Source organism: Hibiscus syriacus, unplaced genomic scaffold, assembly GCF_006381635.1.
Source record: "Hibiscus syriacus cultivar Baekdansim isolate YM2019G1 unplaced genomic scaffold, ASM638163v2 tig00116954_pilon, whole genome shotgun sequence".
In the NCBI taxonomy this organism is placed as follows: domain Eukaryota; kingdom Viridiplantae; phylum Streptophyta; class Magnoliopsida; order Malvales; family Malvaceae; genus Hibiscus; species Hibiscus syriacus.
In genome coordinates, this window is record NW_024063483.1 from 408,632 (window position 1) to 427,971 (window position 19,340).

General features: G+C 38.5%; 3 protein-coding genes across 3 annotated transcripts; all 3 read right to left on the reverse strand.

Moving 5' to 3' along the window:
* Window positions 1–5,140: 5,140 nt before the first annotated feature.
* LOC120189335 (receptor-like protein Cf-9 homolog) lies at window positions 5,141–10,846 on the reverse strand. Its single transcript, XM_039192642.1, has 4 exons — window positions 10,771–10,846; window positions 9,777–10,194; window positions 9,340–9,685; window positions 5,141–5,215 (listed from the first exon to the last, which is right to left on the reverse strand). The coding sequence occupies exons 1-4, from the start codon at window positions 10,844–10,846 to the stop codon at window positions 5,141–5,143; spliced, it is 915 nt and encodes a 304-aa protein (XP_039048573.1).
* A 669-nt stretch (window positions 10,847–11,515) lies between these two features.
* On the reverse strand, window positions 11,516–14,512 carry LOC120189336 (receptor-like protein 33). Its single transcript, XM_039192643.1, has one exon. The coding sequence runs from the start codon at window positions 14,510–14,512 to the stop codon at window positions 11,516–11,518; it is 2,997 nt and encodes a 998-aa protein (XP_039048574.1).
* A 2,807-nt stretch (window positions 14,513–17,319) lies between these two features.
* On the reverse strand, window positions 17,320–19,026 carry LOC120189337 (receptor-like protein 33). The gene is made up of 2 exons (XM_039192644.1): window positions 18,960–19,026; window positions 17,320–18,869 (listed from the first exon to the last, which is right to left on the reverse strand). The coding sequence occupies exons 1-2, from the start codon at window positions 19,024–19,026 to the stop codon at window positions 17,320–17,322; spliced, it is 1,617 nt and encodes a 538-aa protein (XP_039048575.1).
* Between the last annotated feature and the right edge of the window lie 314 nt (window positions 19,027–19,340).

Here is a 19,340-nt window from a genome sequence, read left to right on the forward strand (position 1 = left end):
TGTCAAAGGATTCAAGTTCTGGGATCCAGTTGCGAAGAAAGTTGTGATTAGTAGAGATGTCGTTTTTGATGAACAATCCATGTTGCAGCAGAAGCAAGACACGACAGTGGTGGATTTCGAGCAGTTTCCAGTTGAGAACCAGAAACTTCTCAACCGATTCTGGTGGTTCCACTACGGATGATTTGCAGGATATAGTCTCGCCAGAGACAGGGTGAGACGGACGAATATAAAGCCTCCGAACAGATTGGGTTTTGAAGACTTGGTATCTTTTGCACTTATTGTTAGCAGTGATGCTCCGGTTACTTTTCATGATGCCGTTACTAGTCAGGAAAACGACAAGTGGATGGCAGCCATGGTTGAGGAGATGGAGTCTTTGAATCACAATCGCACATGGGAGTTAGTTCCCCTTTTGAGGGTAAGAAGCCGATTGGTTGCAAATGGGTGTATAAAGAAACCAGTAGTAAAGAAAAAGAGGGGGGAAATTCAAGGCTCGTTTGGTAGCGAAGGGTTTTCACAGCAGAAAGGAGTGATTATGATGAAATCTTTTCTCCTGTGGTCAGGCACACTTCATCCGAGCAGTACTTGCATTGGTGGCTAGTGGGATTTGCATTTAGAGCAGATGGATGTTTAAAACTGCTTTTTTGCATGGTGATTTAAGGAGCAGATCTACATGCGGCAACCTGAAGGTTTCACTCAACCTGGAAACGAGCATGTAGTTTGCAGATTGAAGAAATCTTTGTACGGGTTGAAACAGTCTCGAGACAGTGGTATAAACGGTTGACTCCTATATGATCAAGATTGGCTACAACCGATGTGTATGATTGTTGGTCTATGTTAAGAGCCTTGATGATGGTTCTTTTATTTTTATTACTGTATGTTGATGATATGCTGATTGCTGCGAAGAACATGGATGATGTTATCGGTTTGAAAACTTTATTGAGTCAGGAATTTGATATGAAAGATTTAGGTGCTGCAAAGAAAATTCTTGGAATGGAAATTTGCAGGGACAGAGACTCAAGGAAACTGTGGCTATCTCAACGGGGTTATGTTGAGAAAATACTAGAAAGGTTTGCGATGAGCAGCGCGAAACCAGTTAGCACTCCATTGGCGAATCACTTTAAGCTCTCATCAGAACAGTGCCCAAGACAGATAAGGAAGTGAAGATATGGCAAAGGTTCCGTATTCTAATGCTGTTGGACTCAAGGAAACTGTGGCTATCTCAACGGGGTTATGTTGAGAAAAACTAGAAAGGTTTGCGATGAGCAGCGCGAAACCAGTTAGCACTCCATTGGCGAATCACTTTAAGCTCTCATCAGAACAGTGCCCCAAGACAGATAAGGAAGCTGAAGATATGGCAAAGGTTCCGTATTCTAATGCTGTTGGCTGCTTGATGTATGCGATGGTATGTACTCGTCCTGATTTAGCTCATGCTGTTAGTCAAGTTTGTAAGTACATGTCTAAACCTGGTAAGCAACATTGGGAAGCAGTCAAGTGGATCTTTCGGTACTTAAAGGGTACTGTGGGACATGGAATTGTTTTTGGGAGTCAGCGGGATAATCCTTTGGTTGTAGGATATGTGGATTCAGACTATGCAGGTGACTTGGATAATAGAAGATCTACGACAGGGTATGTCTTTACTTGGTGGAGGGCCTATTTGTTGGAAGTCTACTGTTCAATCTATTGTGGCTCTATCTACAACTGAAGCTGAGTACATGGCAGCGACTGAAGCTGCAAAAGAAGCTTTATGACTTACTGGTTTAGTGAAGGAGTTGGGTGTTCAACAAGGTGGAGTTCAGTTGCTTTGTGATAATCAAAGTGCTATTCACTTGGCTAAGAATCAGGTGTATCGTGCTAGAACTAAACATATTGATGTAAGGTTCCACAAGATCAGAGAGTTGGTTGCATCTGGAGAGGTTTTGTTTCAGAAGGTACATACTGATGAAAATGCCGCTGATATGTTCACTAAGCCAGTTACGACAGACAAGTTCAAGCATTGCTTGGACTTGTTGAATGTTTCGAGTTGTTAAAGAATCAAGGTAACCCAACCCACATTGAATTTTCCAAGAGGCAGGATATTCGCCAAGGTGGAGATTTGTTAGGTATGGCTCATAAATATACCAGTAAAGAGGACAGGAGATGGAGCGGAGTGAGCGAAGCGAACGCAGCGAACATCAACTGTCCTTACAAAGAAAGTCTCGTTGTGGGGTTACGAATTATGTGGGTTGGGGGTGCGGGGGCGCAGCCCCTGTGGTACGGTACATGGTTAATTTTGTAATTATGTACCAGGGTTTTCTATTATAAATAGAGATGTAACCTAGACCTAAAATATCATTGAATAAAAACTTCTAGCACCGCCTAGGCACCGAGGACGTAAGCACATTGCCGAACCTCGTAAAATTCTCGTGTTCTTTTGTTTTCTTTACCCGTTTTCGTCAACAGATGATGCAGGTGGTCCGGCCTCCCCATGGTTGTTGCATTGCTTGGACAATGGTAAGCCACACAATCCCAAGTTATCGCTGTAGGAATCATTATCAAAGGTACCAAATTGATTCCCACGAGGAATTTGTCCAACAAGATTTTTTTTGAAAGATTCAACACTGAAAGAAATGTCAGCTTCGTCATTTGAGAAGGTATCCTGCCACCAATCTTGTTTGATGAAAGATCTAATGATTCAAGTGCTGCCAGATTTCCGAACGATGTTGGGATATGACTGGTGGTGTTGTTGAGAGAGAAGTTGAGCATTTGCAGGGATATAAGTTGTCCGACTTCCTGCGGAATTTGTCCAAAGAACTGGTTGTTTGACAAGTCCTTAGATACAAAAATGGCTGCAGTCTTCAACAATTAAATCTCCAATCTTTTAGTTGTTACATTCACAGCGAGTCAGTAAAAGTCGGTCATATATCTACCATCTTCGTCTCGTTGAAATGATAAAATTGGATTACTCCCTTTAGATTTCTCTGTCATTGCTCTCAAATTCCGAAAGAGTTTCGTTGGCAAGGGGCCAATGAACTCATTACCGGAGAGATCAATCATTCGCAATGAAGAGAAGTTACTTGAACCAATGGAATGAGGCAGTGATCCATGAAATCTATTATGTCTCAAGATAAGAACTTGCAGACTTGGAAGTGAAGCTAACCAATGAGGAAACCTATCAGTTAACTTGTTGTTCCCTACATTAAAAATTATCAATTTAGTACAATTAGCCAAAGATGGTGATACTAATCCTTCGAAGAGATTGTCATTGAGGAAAAGATGGCTCAACTCGTTATTCCAAAAAGAGTCGGGGATCTCGCCATTCAAGTTGTTCATCTGCAAATCTATCAACTGGAGATTAGAGCCGAAATTTCCAAGACATTCAGGAATAGTTCCACTCAAGTTGTTTCTAGACATGTCCAGTAGTATAAGTGAACTCCAACTGCAAATGGAAGAAGGAATATTTCCAGTCAATTTACTTCGAAATTAAGAACACCTTCAACCGCAGTGGATCTGGGACTTGAAGATTCAGAATTGACCCTTGAAGCAAGTTCGAACGAAGGTCAAGAGTATCCAATCTCTTCCCTAGAACATCCTCCAATGTGGTCAGAAAGTTATAAGAAAGGTCCAAGGGTGGGAAGGATTGCAAGGGTTGAACCTGAAATTCGGGAACTGACTCACACTACAAGAAGAGAACGACGTGAATATAAGCTGAGGGAAGGAATAGTTCGCATCATCATCGCTTGCGCTTAATGATACTAAACTATTATCCGAAAGATCAAGAACTTCAAGACTTGTGAGTTTCGAAAGCATATCTGGCTTGATGACACCACTCAAGTTGTTTGATGACAAACGAAGTTCAATAAGGTTCACAAGATAAAAAATAGAATCGAGTATTGGACCTTGAAAGTCATTAGAAATTAAATCAAGGTGTTGGATAGAACTCAACACCTGAATTCGGTCCATCGGTCCGGCTGGTTTGTTATAACTGAGGTCTAAATCTAGCAGAGACGGCAGAGTAAACAGCCAACCACTAACATGATTTGTAAGGGAGCTTCCAAGTGATTATATGACAAATCCAGAGTGATAATTTTGGTGAGGTTGAACATAGTAATTGGAAGTGGACTACTCGGGTTGCATGAAGAACATCTCAAAAAAGCTAATTTGGTAAGACTCCCAAAAACATGGAATCTGTCCTTCAAACAAATTTCTACAGAAACGATTCGAGTGAGATTTCCAAATGATGTTGGAATTGACTGTTGTGGAATTCGGGTTAATTTCCACCAATAATAACAAATTCACCTTGAAAACTATTATCTAGGTGACTAGTGTGAAAACAATTATACTAAAAATCACACCAAGGTAGATTCCCAGGAAAGGAGGGGTCATAATAGCCCTCTTAAAACTATACCCGACAATAGCTATTAAATAGACATAAAGAGAACACCAAAATTTAACGAGGTTAGGCCAAAATTATGCCTACCTCCTCGAACACTACTAAAATAATATTTCACTAATAGAGGAAATATTATAAAGAGAAAGAAAGAATACAAATAGACTTTACTATAGAAGAAAGCTTATATTTGTGTGATGCTAAACTAAGGAGGAGGAGGGCTCTTTATAACAAAGATTTCCTCTCCTCCTTTAAAAACCAATGTGGGATATTTGCCAAAAACCAATAAATCTCCACCTTGGCAAATTCCACACACGTCTCTCAAAAATCCAATCTTCAGTAGTGTATGCAAATTCATCTTTCAATTTATAACAATATTGACCAAGTCTAAATAATGTTTAAACTTGACCGCAGTTACCATTTTTGTCAACCTATCAGCATGATTCTCAGTGGTCCGAATCTTCTGGATTATGACTCCACCTTCTTCTAGAATCTCTCGTACAAAGTGATATCGAACATCGATGTGCTTCGTCCTTGCATGGTAAACTTGGTTCTTTACTAAATGAATAACACTCTGACTGTCACAATGCACTTTGATGTGCTTTTGTTCCATTCCCAATTCACCAAGCAACCCTTGAAGCAAATTGCCTCCTTCACAACCTCTGTAACTGCCATATACTCTGCCTCTGTAGTAGACAAAGCCACTGTTAACTGTAAGGTGGACTTCCAACTGACTGATGCCTTTGCAAATGTAAACACATAACCAATAATTGATCAACACTTGTCTAAATCACCTGCATAGTCTGAATCACAATACCCAACTACATACTGACTATCTTGTTTGTCCTGCTGAAAGACCAAACCAACATCTACGGTGTTCAGAATATACCGCAGAATCCATTTCACAGCTTGTCAATGCTCCTTTCCAGGATCATGCATATACCTATTTCACAACCCCAACTGCATGTGAAATATCGGGTCTCGTACACACCATTGCATACATCAAGCTACCAACAACACTTGCATATGAAACCTTTACATGTATTCCCGTTCTGCATCATCCTTAGGTGACATGGATGCACCGAGCTTGAAATGAGGAGCAAGAGGTGTACTAACTGGTTTTGACTTCTCATTCATGCCAAAACATTTTAGTACCTTCCTCAGATATTCTTTCTAAGACAAACAAAGCCTCCCCAATTTCTTATCCCTTGATATCTCCATACCTAGAATCTTCTTTGCTTCACCAAGATCCTTCATCTCAAACTCCTTGTTCAATTGAGTCTTTAGTTTCGCAATTTCTGTCTGACTCTTGGAAGCTATCAGCATATCATCAACATAAAGAAGAAGATATATATATGATCCGTCTTGTAGCTTGCGTAAATACACACAATGATCATATTTGCTTCTTGTATACTTCTGCCCTATCATAAACTTGTCAAATCGCTTGTACCATTGCCTTGGAGATTGCTTCAATCCGTACAATAATTTTTCTAATTTGTACACCATCTCTTTTTTTTTCAGCAACTTTGAATCCATCTGGCTGAGTCATGTAGATTTCCTCATCCAAGTCTCCATGTAAAAATGCAGTTTTTACATCCATCTGAACTAGTTCCAAATCCAACTGTGCTACCAAAGCCAACAAAATTCTGATGGAGGAATGTTTTACAACTGGAGAAAATACTTAATTATAATCAACTCCCTCCGTTTGAGCGTAGCCTTTAGCCACCAATCTTGCTTTGTAGCGGATGTTATTATTGTCAGGAAATCCATCTTTCTTTGCATATACCCACTTGCACCCAATTGCCTTCTTTCCCTTCGGAAGACTAGCTAGTTTCTACGTCTGATTCTTTTGAAGGGATTGCATTTCTTCATTCATGGCGATCCTCCACTTTTTATGTTCTAAACTTTGGACTGCTTCATTAAAAGTGGCAGGAACGTCATCAAATTGCAATTGGTGATGCAAAAGAGACCATATCAGCATAACGAGCAGGTTGTCTAATGGTCCTCTTTCCCTTTCTGAGTGCAATTGATTCATGTTGCTGTGGAGGTTCTTGGGTCTGAACCTCTTCTTCATCTGACTCTTCTTCTACCATAGGAGAGTCAACATCAGTTTGTTTACTGACTGGGTCAATTCTGCTTCTTTCAAGCTCCACCTATTTGGGAATTCCATCTGTCTACTCCAATTTTTCTGAAGTCACCTTTCTCAACATGGTAGATTCATCAAAGGTAACATCCCTACTGAAGATTATTTTCTTTGTTTCTGGACACCAAAGACGATAGCCTTTCACACCAGAGGTGATCCCCATAAAGATCGTCTTCTTTGCTCTTGGATCCAGCTTTGACTCTTTAACATGGTAGTATGCAGTGGAACCAAACACATGTAAGGAATCATAATCTGTAGCAGGTACTCCAAACTATTTCTCTAATGGTGTTTTACCACCAATAACAGTCGATGGTAAACGGTTGACAAGGTGACAAGCATACACCAAAGCCTCAGCCCAAAATTCTTTGCCTGACCCAGCATTAGACAACATACACCGAACCTTCTCCAATAATGTTCGGTTCATACGCTTTGCCACCTCATTCTGTTGTGGTGTACTTCTGATAGTGAAGTGCCTGACAATACCTTCTTCTTCATAGACTTTCAGAAATGGATTATTTTTGTACTCTCCACTATTGTCTGTACGGAGACGTTTGATTTTTCTGCCTGTTTGAGTCTCCACCATCTTTTTCCATTTAAGGAAAAATCCTAGCACCTCATCCTTTGTCTTCATTGTATACACCCAAACTCTCCGGGAAAAATCATCAACAAAGGTGACATAATAGTGTGTTCCTCCCAATTAAGTTATCTTGGAAGGCCCCCATACATCTGAATGAACATAATCTAAAATACCTTTAGTATCATGGATTGCTGTTCCAAATTTCACCCTCGTCTTCTTCCCTTTGATGCAATGCTTTCAAAAAGCTAATTTGCAAGCCCGAGTACCCTTCAATAATCCTTGATCTATCAGCAATTTCAAGGATTTTTTACCAACATGCCCCAAGCGCATATGACATAACCTGGTTGCTTCTGACTCATGTTCATCAGTAGAAGCTGTCACTGCTGTTGTCCCAACAATTGTACTACCAGAAAGTAATACACATTGTTTCTTTTCCGGATTCCCTTCATTATTACCAATGCACCAGAGATAATCCTCATAATCCCATCTTTTGCCCTCACTTCTAAACCTTTTGACTCTAAGGTTCCCACAGAGATGAGATTTCTCGTTAAATCTGGTACATAATGGACACCTGTTAAGATTCTGATTGATCCATCCTGATTCCTCAAGCAAATTGAACCAATCCCAAGTGTGTCAAGAGGGGAATTATTTGTTATGTAGACAATTCCACCTTTTAGTTCTTTAAAATCAAAGAACCATTCTCTATTGGGGGTCATATGGTGGATACAAGCTGAATCTAACAGCCATGAACTGGAACAGCTGGCTGATGGCGTAGCAGCGAATGCGAAATCTAAATCTGCATCATCATACTCGACCACATTTGATTCTGAGACAGCCTTTCCCCTTTCAGGTTTGCCTTTGTTCTTTAGCTTGGGACATTCTTTCTTCCAGTGCCCCTTTTCTCGACAAAAGGCACATTCATCTTTGCTCAATCTGGACTTTGACTTCGATCTCCCTCTCCTTCCTTTATTCCGACTCTTCGAACGACCTCTAACTACAAGAGCTTCTGCTTCGACACTTGTGTTTTCTTGTTTGTCTTTCTTTCTCAATTCATAACTATACAAGGCAGCAGTTACTTCACTGAGAGACACATCAACTTTCCCATGAAGTAGAGTAGTTTCAAGTACTCAAACTCATCAGGAAGTGAACCCATCAACATCAGAGCCATATATTCGTCTTCAAAAGTCACGTCCATATTCATCAGATCAGTCACCAGCTGATTAAAGCTAGTAATGTGATCATTCATAACGATACTTGGTACATAGTTGAAGCGGAACAATCTCTTTTTCATGTAGAGCTTGTTCTGACTGCTTTTCTTCAAAAATTTCTCCTCCAGTGCCTTCAATTTACTTGCAGAAGTTTCCTTAGAAAATGCATACTTCTGCTCTCTAGAAAGACACGATCAAATAGTACCACGTGCCAATCTATTGATCATCTTCCATTCTTTCTCCTCAACATCATCTGGTTTCTCTCATTCAATAGCAATGTCTAGACCCTGCTGAAATAGGACATCTAGAACCTCACTTTGTCACATGCTGAAATGACCGGTGCCATAAAAAATCTTCACTGCAAATCTAACATTTGCACAGCTGTTGACGACAATGTGGATGTTTTTTTTGCGTCTGTCATTTCTGCTACAAATTCTATTTAATAGCTGTCAATGCGGAATGCCAATTATCCCAAGGAAATTTTTTCTGATGTGGAAGATCAGCCTAAGCCGCAACCACAAAGCATACTAAAATAAACCAAGAGCGTTGATACCAATTGTTGTGGAATTCGGGTTAATTTCCACCAATAATAACAAATTCACCTTGAAAACTATTATCTAGGTGACTAGTGTGAAAACGATTGTACTAAAAATCACACCAAGGTAGATTCCCAGGAAAGAGGAGGGGTCACAATGGTCTCTCTTAAAACCCACTTTCCTTAGACAGAACTACCAAAACAAATAATTTTAATAGGACAATAATTAATAACAACTATACCCGACAATAGCTATTAAATAGACATAAAAAGAACACCAAAATTTAACGAGGTTAAGCCAAAATTATACCTACCTCTTCGAACACTACTAAAATAATATTTCACTAATAGAGGAAATATTACAAAGAGAAAGAAAGAATACAAATAACCTTTAATATAGAAGAAGGCTTATATTTGTGGGATGCTAAACTAAGGAGGAGGAAGGCTCTATTTATAACAAAAGAATTTCCCCTCCTCATACAAAACCAATGTGGGATATTTGCCAAAAACCAACATTGACCCTCTAATACCACCACAATAAGGAAGGAACAGCGACTCAAGGGCAGTGCTCCAGTTTGTCTTAGGAAGATAACCAGTGAGATCTTCATTCCAACTTAAATCTATATGTTTGAGGTTGGGAAACTGAAAAGGTTGAGTTGGGAATTCCCCATGTAATTGAAAATGAAAGAGACTCAAATGTTGTAGTGATGAAGTTAAGTTTAGACAGGAAATGACTGCAACATCAGACATATCTACACCGTCAAGCACAAGGTATTTTAATTTGGTTACGTTTCTTGCAAGCATGTCAAAACCTTGGCCATTAAGTGTCAACGTGGTAAGATATTCAGAGAAAAAGCTAAGATCAAGTGAAACCAAACTTGACAAGAGACTGATTTGATTTGGCCAGAGAAGCCCGAAAAGGAGAGATTAAGATGGGTTAAACTCACCGATTGAACAGCTCTGATGATACGGTGCCATAGAAATTGTTGTAGGCAAGATTGAGTCGTCGGAGGCCTTGAATGTGAAACAGGCTGCTGGTGTTCTCAAGAGGAGAGCCATCGAGGTAGTTGGAGCTCAGGTCAAGATATTGAAGGTTTCGAAGGTGAAAGAGGCTGTTGTTTGCAAAGAGAGAACCTGTAAGGCAACTGTGACCAAGATCGATGCCAATTACATGACCAGTCAGCTCGTCACAGTTGATTCCCTCCCAAGAACAACAATCGATGTTTTTGTTCCATGACACTGTCTTGGGGTAATCATCACCACGGTAATCATCATGAGAAATGGTGTTTTTTAAATTGAATAAGAATAGCCCTCTGGCGTGGGAGCCATAAATGAGAGGATGGAGGAGGAACAGTGGAAGAGAAACTGCATGAAAGATGCAACATGAACACCAATACCAGGTAAAGGATTCCCATATTTCTCAAGAAACAAACAAATGTAAGAACCAAAGGAACGTTAAGGTGAGAATACAGAGTTAAATTTCCTATATGCTTATAACCCACTTCAAGTCAACCAATTCATGGAATCAAACAACAAAAAGAAAGTCAACCAATCGATACAGCTATTAGTCTATCTGTAGTTGAGTTGGAATTCCTCATGGTATCGAAATATAATTTATTAGCACCAACTCGCATGCAGTGCACATGACTGCATAAAACACAATTTTGATCAACAAGACTGTTTTCCCAACGCATTTCTTTTGAGGGTTAAAGCACAGAAAAGCCGATGCATTTACTGTTGATTTGTTCTATATGTAATATGATGCAGGCAAAGCATCTTCCTACGGAATCTGTAATATGAGGTCCTCAAAAGATGCGCCTGTAGACACTATGGTATGTGACTTGTGAGAAAGCTGGAAGCGTTCTTCCACCCAAGGTACAATCTTTTTTATCTTTATAGGTGGATATTTCGTTGGTGATTTGGATCGGATACTACAAATACCTACTATGATTACAAGGGCAACCTTCACAACCCAGTTTATTCCATTCACAATCTCAATATCAGATCCATGGACCATGATAAAAGATCTAACGTATCATCTCACTAGATCAACCAGTAGTTGGTTTGTGAGAACATTAATGGTACAACAACTAATGTTGAGCTCAAGGTAAAGATATCAAGTTGACGCAACAGGACCGGACAATGGAACGAACAGACAAAAGAATGATATATACTAAAGCTTCAACCTACATAATAGGTGCTATATTTCTGTCTAATTTTTCCTGTCTAAATTTTGTTTACATATTTGATTGGCCGTTGTGAATAAAGCTTGCGTGCAATGCAAGAATGGAAATAGAATTTGGCATTGAAATTTAGACTACATTAAGTTGAAAGTTACAAGAACAGTCTAGGTTTATACAGTACTTAAAACATTTTCAGAATTACAAGAGACCCACAAATACAAACTTAGAAATAATGAAGATAAAGGCACTCGTATTATGTACTCAAATCTGAACAAGTAAAGCTAGCCATCTGCTAAATTGAGAGCACCACAATGATTTATTCAAATCGGTTCCAAGTAAACTGAACAAGCTGAACCTTCCCATCGAATTCCATTTGAAGTTCCAATGCCTCTATGAGAAATTAAGAAAACAAAAGAATATTATAACTTAACTATTATATTACGAAGATGAAACTTTTGAAATACTTGTTAGAAACTTACCTAAGTAAGATGCTAGACCTTGAGCTAGTTTCTTTTTGGTCTCTTTCTTCTAATCCAGTTTGTGAATCTGTATTGAAGATCTCTCTCGACCGCCCGAACAAACCACCATGGTCTTCCGGTTGTGAACACAATGTAACCAAGGCTCAGCCCTAGCACCACCCCACTTCCATATCCCATCATTACCACCTGCCAAAAGGGTACTTGAGAATCCTCATGTTCCGCCACCGATGGTGCAAGTGGGTCGGCCTCCCCATGGTTGTTGCATTGCTTGGACAATGGTAAGCCACACAATCCCAAGTTGCCGATGTAGGAATCATTACCAAATGTGTCAAATTGATTCCCATGTGGAATTGGTCCAACAAGATCATTTTCTGAAAGATTCAACACTGAAAGAAATGTCAACTTTGTCATTTGAGAAGGTATCCTGCCACCAAGCTTGTTTGATGAAAGATCTAATGACTCGAGCGCCACCAAATTTCCGAACGATGAAGGAATAGGACTGGTGAAGTTGTTGTGAGAGAAGTTGAGCATTTGCAGGGATATAAGTTGTCCGACTTCCTCAGGAATTTGTCCAAAGAACTGGTTGTTTGACAAGTCCATAGAGACGAAAATGGCTGCAGTCTTTATCAATTCAATCTCCAATTTTTTAGTTGTTACATTCACAGAAGTTTGGTAATACTCGGTGATATATTTACCATCCTCATATTTGTAAAATGATAAATCTGAATGATTCCCTTTAGGTTTCTCTCTCATTGCTCTCAAATTCCGAAAGAGTTCCGTTGGCAAGGTGCTGGTGAACTCATTTCCGGATAGATCAATCATTCGCAATGAAGAGAAGTTACTTGAACCAATGGAATGAGGCAGTGATCCATGAAATCTATTATGTCTCAAGATAAGAACTTGCAGACTTGGAAGTGAAGCTAACCAATGAGGAAACCTATCCGTTAACTTGTTGTTCCCTAAGTTTAAGACTTCCAATTTACTAGAATTAGTCAAAGATGGCGGTACTATTCCTTCCAATCGATTGTCATTGAGGAAAAGATGAGTCAACTCGCTATTCTGAAAAGAGTCGGGGATCCTGCCATTCAAGTCGTTCATCTGCAAATCTATCAACCGGAGATTATAGCTGAAATTTCCAAGACATTCAGGGATAGTTCCACTGAAACTGTTTTCGGACAGGTCCAGAATTAGAAGTACAGTCAAATTGCAAATAGAAGAAGGGATACTTCCTGTCAATCTATTCTCTGAAATTAACAACGCACGCAACTGATGTAGATCTGGAATTTGAAGATTCATGCAAGTTGATAGAATTGACCCTTCAAGCAAGTTGGAACGAAGATCGAGAAGTTCCAACTCTTTTCCTGGAAATTGCTCCAAAGTGGTCAGAGAGTTATGAGAAAGGTTCAGCACTTTCAGTGCTTCCCACCCTTGAGCCTCCCATTTGGAAATTCCACCAGAAATCGTGTTATTGGAAAGATCCAAAACCTCTAAATTCGAGGTTCGAAAGAAACCGGGGAACTGACTTACCCTACAAGAAGAGAACAACACAGTTGCAAGACGAGGGAAGGAATGGTTCACATCATCGTCTCTTGTGCTTAAGGATAGTAAACTATTATTGGAAAGATCAAGAAATTGAAGACTAGTGAGTTTCGAAAGCATATCCGACTCGATGACACCACTCGAGTTGTTTGATGACAAACGAAGTGAAGTAAGGTTGACAAGATCAAAAATAGAATAGGGTAGTGGACCATGAAAGTCATTAGAACTTAAATCAATAAGTTGGAGAGAAGAAGGCATCTGAATTCGATCAATGGGACCGGCTAGTTTGTTATGACTGAGGTCTAAATCTAGCAGAGATGGGAGAGTAAACAGCCAATCACTGTCATGATTTGGGAAGGGAGCTTCCAAGCGATTATGTGACAAATCCAGAGTGATAATTTTTGGGAGGTTGAACATGGTTAATGGAAGTGGACCACTCAAATTGCAGCGAGAAATTCTCAAGGAAGTTAATTTGGTAAGGTTCCCAAAAACATCTGGAATCTGTCCTTCAAACAAATTTCCAGATAAATATATGGAAGCGATTCGATTGAGATTTCCGAATGATGATGGAATTAACCCTCTAAAACCACCACAATAGGAAAGGTCCAACGACTCAAGGCCACTACTCCAGTTTGTCTTTGGGAGATAACCTCTGAGATTTTGATTCCCACCTAAACCTATAAGTTTGAGGTTTGGAAACTGAAAAACTTGAGATGGGAATTCCCCACGTAATTCACATATAGTGAGGCTCAAACGTTGTAGTGATGAAGTTAAGTTTAGAAAGGAAGTGACTGCAACATCAGACATATCTACACGGTCAAGCACAAGGTATCTTAATTTGGTTAAATTTGTTGCAAGCATGTCAAAACCTCGGCCATCAAATGTAAAGTTGGGAAAAGAAAAAGAGGAAAGATCAAGTGAAACCAAACTCGACAAGAGACTGATTTGATTCGGGATTTGGCCAGAGAAGCCAGAAAAAGAGAGATTAAGATGAGTTAAACGGACCAATTGAGTAAATAACTCTGAAGGGATAGCGCCATCGAAATTGTTGAAAGCGAGGTTGAGACGTTGGAGTCCATGCAAGTGAAACAGGCTGCTAAGAGAGCCATCGATGCGGTTGGAGCTCAGGTCAAGCCATTGAAGTCTGTCAAGGCGAAAGACGCTATTGTTTGAATCTGCAAAGAGAGAACCGGTTAGGCAACTGTGACTAAGATCGATGCCGATTACATGTCCGGTCAGCTCGTCGCATTTGACTCCCTCCCATGAACAACAATCGATGCTTTTGTTCCATGACTCTGTCTTAGGGTAATCATTATAGTAATCATCTCCACAGTAATCATTAAGAAAAATAGAGTTTTTAAATTGGATCAAAGCAGCTCTCTGGCGTGGGAGACATAAATGAGACGATGGAGGAGGAACAGTGGAAGAGGAACTCCATGAAAGATGCAACATGAACAACAGTACCAGGCAAAGGATTCCCATTTTTTTCCCTCAAGAAACAAACAAATGTAAGAACCAAAGGAACGTTAAGGTGAGAGTACAGATTTAAGTTTCCAATATGCTTGCTTATATAACCCGCTTCATTCAACCAATTCATGGAACCCAAAAAAAAAGTCAACCAAATGTCTATCTGTAGGTGAGTTGGAATAATTTCTCAAAAAGAAATAAAGTCAACACTTTATACCATGTTATTTTATTCCTCAATGTAGAAGACTTTTGGCATATGAACAGTAAGAATATCATGAGTTGGATCTTGAAGAAACTATTTAAGATAAAGAACGAAGTTTTTTTTCTTTTTTCTTTTTTTGTTTATGAAAGAGATTTGATCTTAGATTAGAATCAAAAGGGCTAAAGTTGCCTGGTACAAACTGCTTTTGTTCCCCATCCATGTGCCAAAGCATGTTTTTGTTTGGATGAAAATTAAAGATGGATTATCAATTCAATTCGATTTTATAGGGTTGGGTTTTTAAAAAAATCGGATTCAGTTCGAGACTTTCTATTGTGTCTCAAGATAACGTACATACATAGCTATTAATAACGTGCATATATCCTGTATAACGACCGTTCGAATCCAGAACCTTAAGGAAGATAACAACTTATTTGTATCAACTTGCAGTCAGTGCACATGACTGTATGAAACACAATCTTGATGAACAAGACCTTTTTCCTAGTGCATTTCTCTTTAGGGTTGTCATCACCCAAATTTGTCCGAACTTGAGCTTAGGTATTAACTTCAACTAATATTTATCTTGATTTAGTTATTAATCCATTAAATTATGAAATTCTAAGCACAATGGTTAGTTCACTTTGAAATTGAAATCAGCAAGATAAATAATAGCTAGATTTTGACATTGGAATTTGGACAAGAAGAAATTACGAAAAGACAAAAGGGTACGTGAGCCCTTCGTACTTAAAAAAATAATAATATGGCTCTCGTAATTTTTTTACATCCAATGTGGTCTTTAAACTTAGAAAATCAAATTCAATGTGGTATTTTGACCAATATTTTCCGTCGTTGATTGTTATGGTGTTGATGTGACATTTTACGGTGCTAACGTGATACTTTATGATACTGATATGGTAGTTTACAGTAGATGATGATGTGACAAATGGGCTAACTTGATTTTTTTTTGTTGAGTTCGAAGGTTAAATTGGGTTTTCTAAAGTTCAAGGTTTATTGATTTTTTAGAAAACTTTTATTTTAAATTTAAACTATGGAAAAAATAAATATAAAAACACTAAAAATAAAAATTAAATTACTAAAATAATTTTAAAAAATTAAAAAAAATAAATTACTATAGAAATATGAAGAATAAAAATGAGTAACTTGACCACTCAACCAAATATACTTGCTCGGGAATATTTCTTTTTAAATTATGATACTTAAATTATTTTTAAATCCCAATCTTTAAATTAAAAATGATAAATTTAAATACATATAAATACTTATTTTTCAATTATAATAATAATGTCAACTAAATTAATATCCAAATAATAATTAAATAAAATGACTCGAAGAAATAAATTGATATTAACATTATGTTTTTTATTGTTTCGAGCCGATTTATACAAATTCTTCCATTTTTTTTATCACAAACTTTAAACATTTTATACCGTTTGTACCTTCTGCTTTAGCATATCATCCATAACTCAAATTATCCAACTTTTCAAATGAATCAAATTTCGTGACAAGTTTGAAAATTACACAACCATCGTTTTTCAATCATTCTAATTAATATTTATATTTTTAATGTTTTTAATATCTAACTTTTATTTTTAGTATCTTTATATTTAATTTTTTTTATTTATTTGTATAGTTTAAATTTAAAATTTAAAATATTTTTTTTTGAAAAATCAAATAAGCTCTTGAACTTTAAAAAACACAATCTGACCCTTAAACTCTACTAAAATAATTAATTTAATTCATTTGTCATGTCACCAGACACTATAGACTGTCACGTCAGTATCAAAATGGTCAACGGTAAAAATCATTGGTCAAAGTACTACATTAGATTCGCTTTCTAAGTTTGAGAGTCACATTAGGTGCAAAAATAAATACGAGGACCACATTAGTTTTTTTAAAGTACAAAAGCCTCACATACTCCTTTGCCTTACAAAAACAAAATACGTATTACAAGCTAATACTTATAAAAAACTCACCGATGTTGGACCCATAGCTAGTTTCTTTTTGGTTTGTTTCTTCTGATCCAATTTGTGAATCTGTATTGCAAATCTCTCTCGACCATTCGAACAAACCACCATGGTCTTCCGGTCGTGAATATAATGTAACCAAGGCTCAGCCCTAGCACCACTCCGCTTCCATACCCCATCATTACCACCTGCCAAAAGGGTACTTGAGCATCCTCATCTTCCGCCACCAATGGTGCAGGTGGCTCGGCCTCCCCATGATTGTTGCATTGCTTGGACAATGGTAAACCACACAATTCCAAGTTACCGATGTAGGAATCATTACCTAAGGTATCAAATTGATTCCCATGGGGAATTGGTCCAACAAGATCGTTTTCTGAAAGATTCAACACCGCAAGAAATGTCAACTTCTTCATTTGAGAAGGAATCCTCCCACCAAGCTTGTTGGATGAAAGATCTAATGATTCAAGTGCCGACATATTTCCGAACGACGCTGGGATAGAACCGGTGAAGTTGTTATGAGAGAAGTTGAGCATTTTCAGGGAAATAAGTTGTCCGACTTCCTCGGGAATTTGTCCAGAGAATTTGTTGTTGGACAAGTCCATGGACACAAAAATGTTTATGACCTTCGTAAATTCAAGCTACCGTCTTTTCGTTGTTACTTTCACAGAAGTGTGGTAATCCTGAATATCAACAGCATAAACTTCAATACCAGCATATAAGATGTTTGAAAGTCTGTGTTCAGGTTTATCTATCATTGCTCTCAGATTTCCAAAGAGTTTCAAGGGCAAGATGCCGGTGAACTCATTTCCAGAGAGATCAACCATTCGTAATGCGGAGAAGTTAGTCGAAGCTGCAGAATGAGGCAGTGATCCATGAAATCTATTATGTCTCAGGATAAGAATTTGCAGACTTGGGAGTGAAGCTAACCAATGGGGAAACGTATCAGTTAACTTCTTGTTTCCTAAATCTAAAATCTCCAATGAAGTAGAATTAGACAAAGATGGTGGTACTACTCCTTCCAATCGATTGTCATTGAGGAGAAGATAGGTCAATACAGTACTCACAAAAGAATCAGGGATCTTGCCAGACAAGTTGTTCATCTGCAAATTCATTAACTCGATAGAAATGAAGCTTCCGAGACATTCAGGAATGGTTCCATTCAAGCTATTTCTAGACAAGTCCAGAATAAAAAGTGAAGTCCAACTGCAAATGGAAGAAGGAATGTTTCCTGCCAATTTATTCTTTGAAATTAATAACACACGAAACCACAGTGGATCTGGTATTTGAAGATCCAACCAAGTTGAGAGAATTGGCCCTTCAAGCAAGTTGGAACGAAGGTCGAGAGATGCCAATCTCTTTCCTGGAACTTGCTCCAGTGTGGTCAGAGAGTTATGGGAAATGTTCAACACTTGCAATTCTTCCCACCCTTGAGCTTCCCATTTGGAAATTCCACCAGAAATCATGTTATAGGAAAGATCTAAAGACTTCAACTTCGAGGTTCGAAAGAAATTCGGGAACTGTCTTAGGCCACAAGAAGAGAATGACACTATTTCGAGCCGAGGGAAGGAACAGTTCACATCATTGCCCCTTGTGCTTAATGATAGTAAACTATTATTCGAAAGATCAAGAACTTCAAGACTCAAGAGTTTCGAAAGCATACCCGACTCGATGACGCCACTCAAGTTGTTTGATGACAAATAAAGTTTACTAAGGTTGACAAGATCAAAAATAGAATGCGGTAGTGGACCATGAAAGTCATTAGAACTTAAATTGATACGTTGGAGAGAACTAGGCATCTGAATTCGATCTATGGGACCGGCTAGTTTGTTATGATTGAGGTCTAAATCTAGCAGAGATGGGAGATTAAACAGCCAATCACTGTCATGATTTGGAAAGGGAGCTTCCAAGTGATTATGTGACAAATCCAGAGTGGTAATTTTTGGGAGGTTGAACATGGCTAATGGAAGTGGACCACTCAAATTACAGCGAGAAATTCTCAAGGAAGTTAATCTGGTAAGGTTCCCAAAAACATCTGGAATCCATCCTCGAAGCCGATTTCCAGATAAATCTACGGAAACGATTTGAGTGAGATTTCCAAACGATGGTGGAATTGATCCTTTGAAACCACCACAATAGGGAAGGTACAACGACACAAGGGCACTACTCCAGTTTGTCTTAGGAAGATGAACTGTGAGATTTTCAGTCCAACTTTAATCTATATGTTTGAGGTTCGGAAGCTGAAAAACTTGACTTGGAAATTCCCCATTTAATCGACAACCAGAGAGACTCAACTGTTTTAGTGATGAAGTCAGTTTTAGAAAGGAAGTGGCTGCAACATCAGACATATCTACACCCTCAAGCACAAGGTATCTTAATTTGGTTAAGTTTGTTGCAAGCATGTCAAAAGCTTGACCATCAATTTCAAATGATCTGAAATCAGCAGATGAATAGGAAATATCGAGTGAAACTAAACTCGACAAGAGACTGATTTGATTCGGGATTTTGCCAAAGAATTCATTACCATAGAGATTAAGATGGGTTAAACTCACCAACTGACTAAACAGCTCTGATGATACGGTGCCATACAAATCATTGGAGGCAAGGTTGAGTCGCCGGAGTCCATGAAAGTGAAGCAGGCTGCTGGTATTCTCAAGAAGAG

Bases quoted from the DNA above. Each gene is read 5' to 3' on its own strand.
- LOC120189335 (XM_039192642.1), bottom strand. From the start codon at position 10,846: ATGGTCCATGGATCTGATATTGAGATTGTGAATGGAATAAACTGGGTT. The intron at 10,195-10,770 runs GTATTTGTAGTA...TCTTTCATGCAG, and splicing joins TGCCCTTGTAATCATAGTAG to TTTCTCTTCCACTGTTCCTC. The intron at 9,686-9,776 runs GTGAGTTTAACC...ACTTGATCTTAG, and splicing joins TCATCAGAGCTGTTCAATCG to CTTTTTCTCTGAATATCTTA.
- LOC120189336 (XM_039192643.1), bottom strand. From the start codon at position 14,512: ATGGGAATCCTTTGCCTGGTACTGTTGTTCATGTTGCATCTTTCATGG.
- LOC120189337 (XM_039192644.1), bottom strand. From the start codon at position 19,026: ATGTCTGATGTTGCAGCCACTTCCTTTCTAAAACTGACTTCATCACTA. The intron at 18,870-18,959 runs GTTGTCGATTAA...AAAATCTCACAG, and splicing joins AAAACAGTTGAGTCTCTCTG to TTCATCTTCCTAAGACAAAC.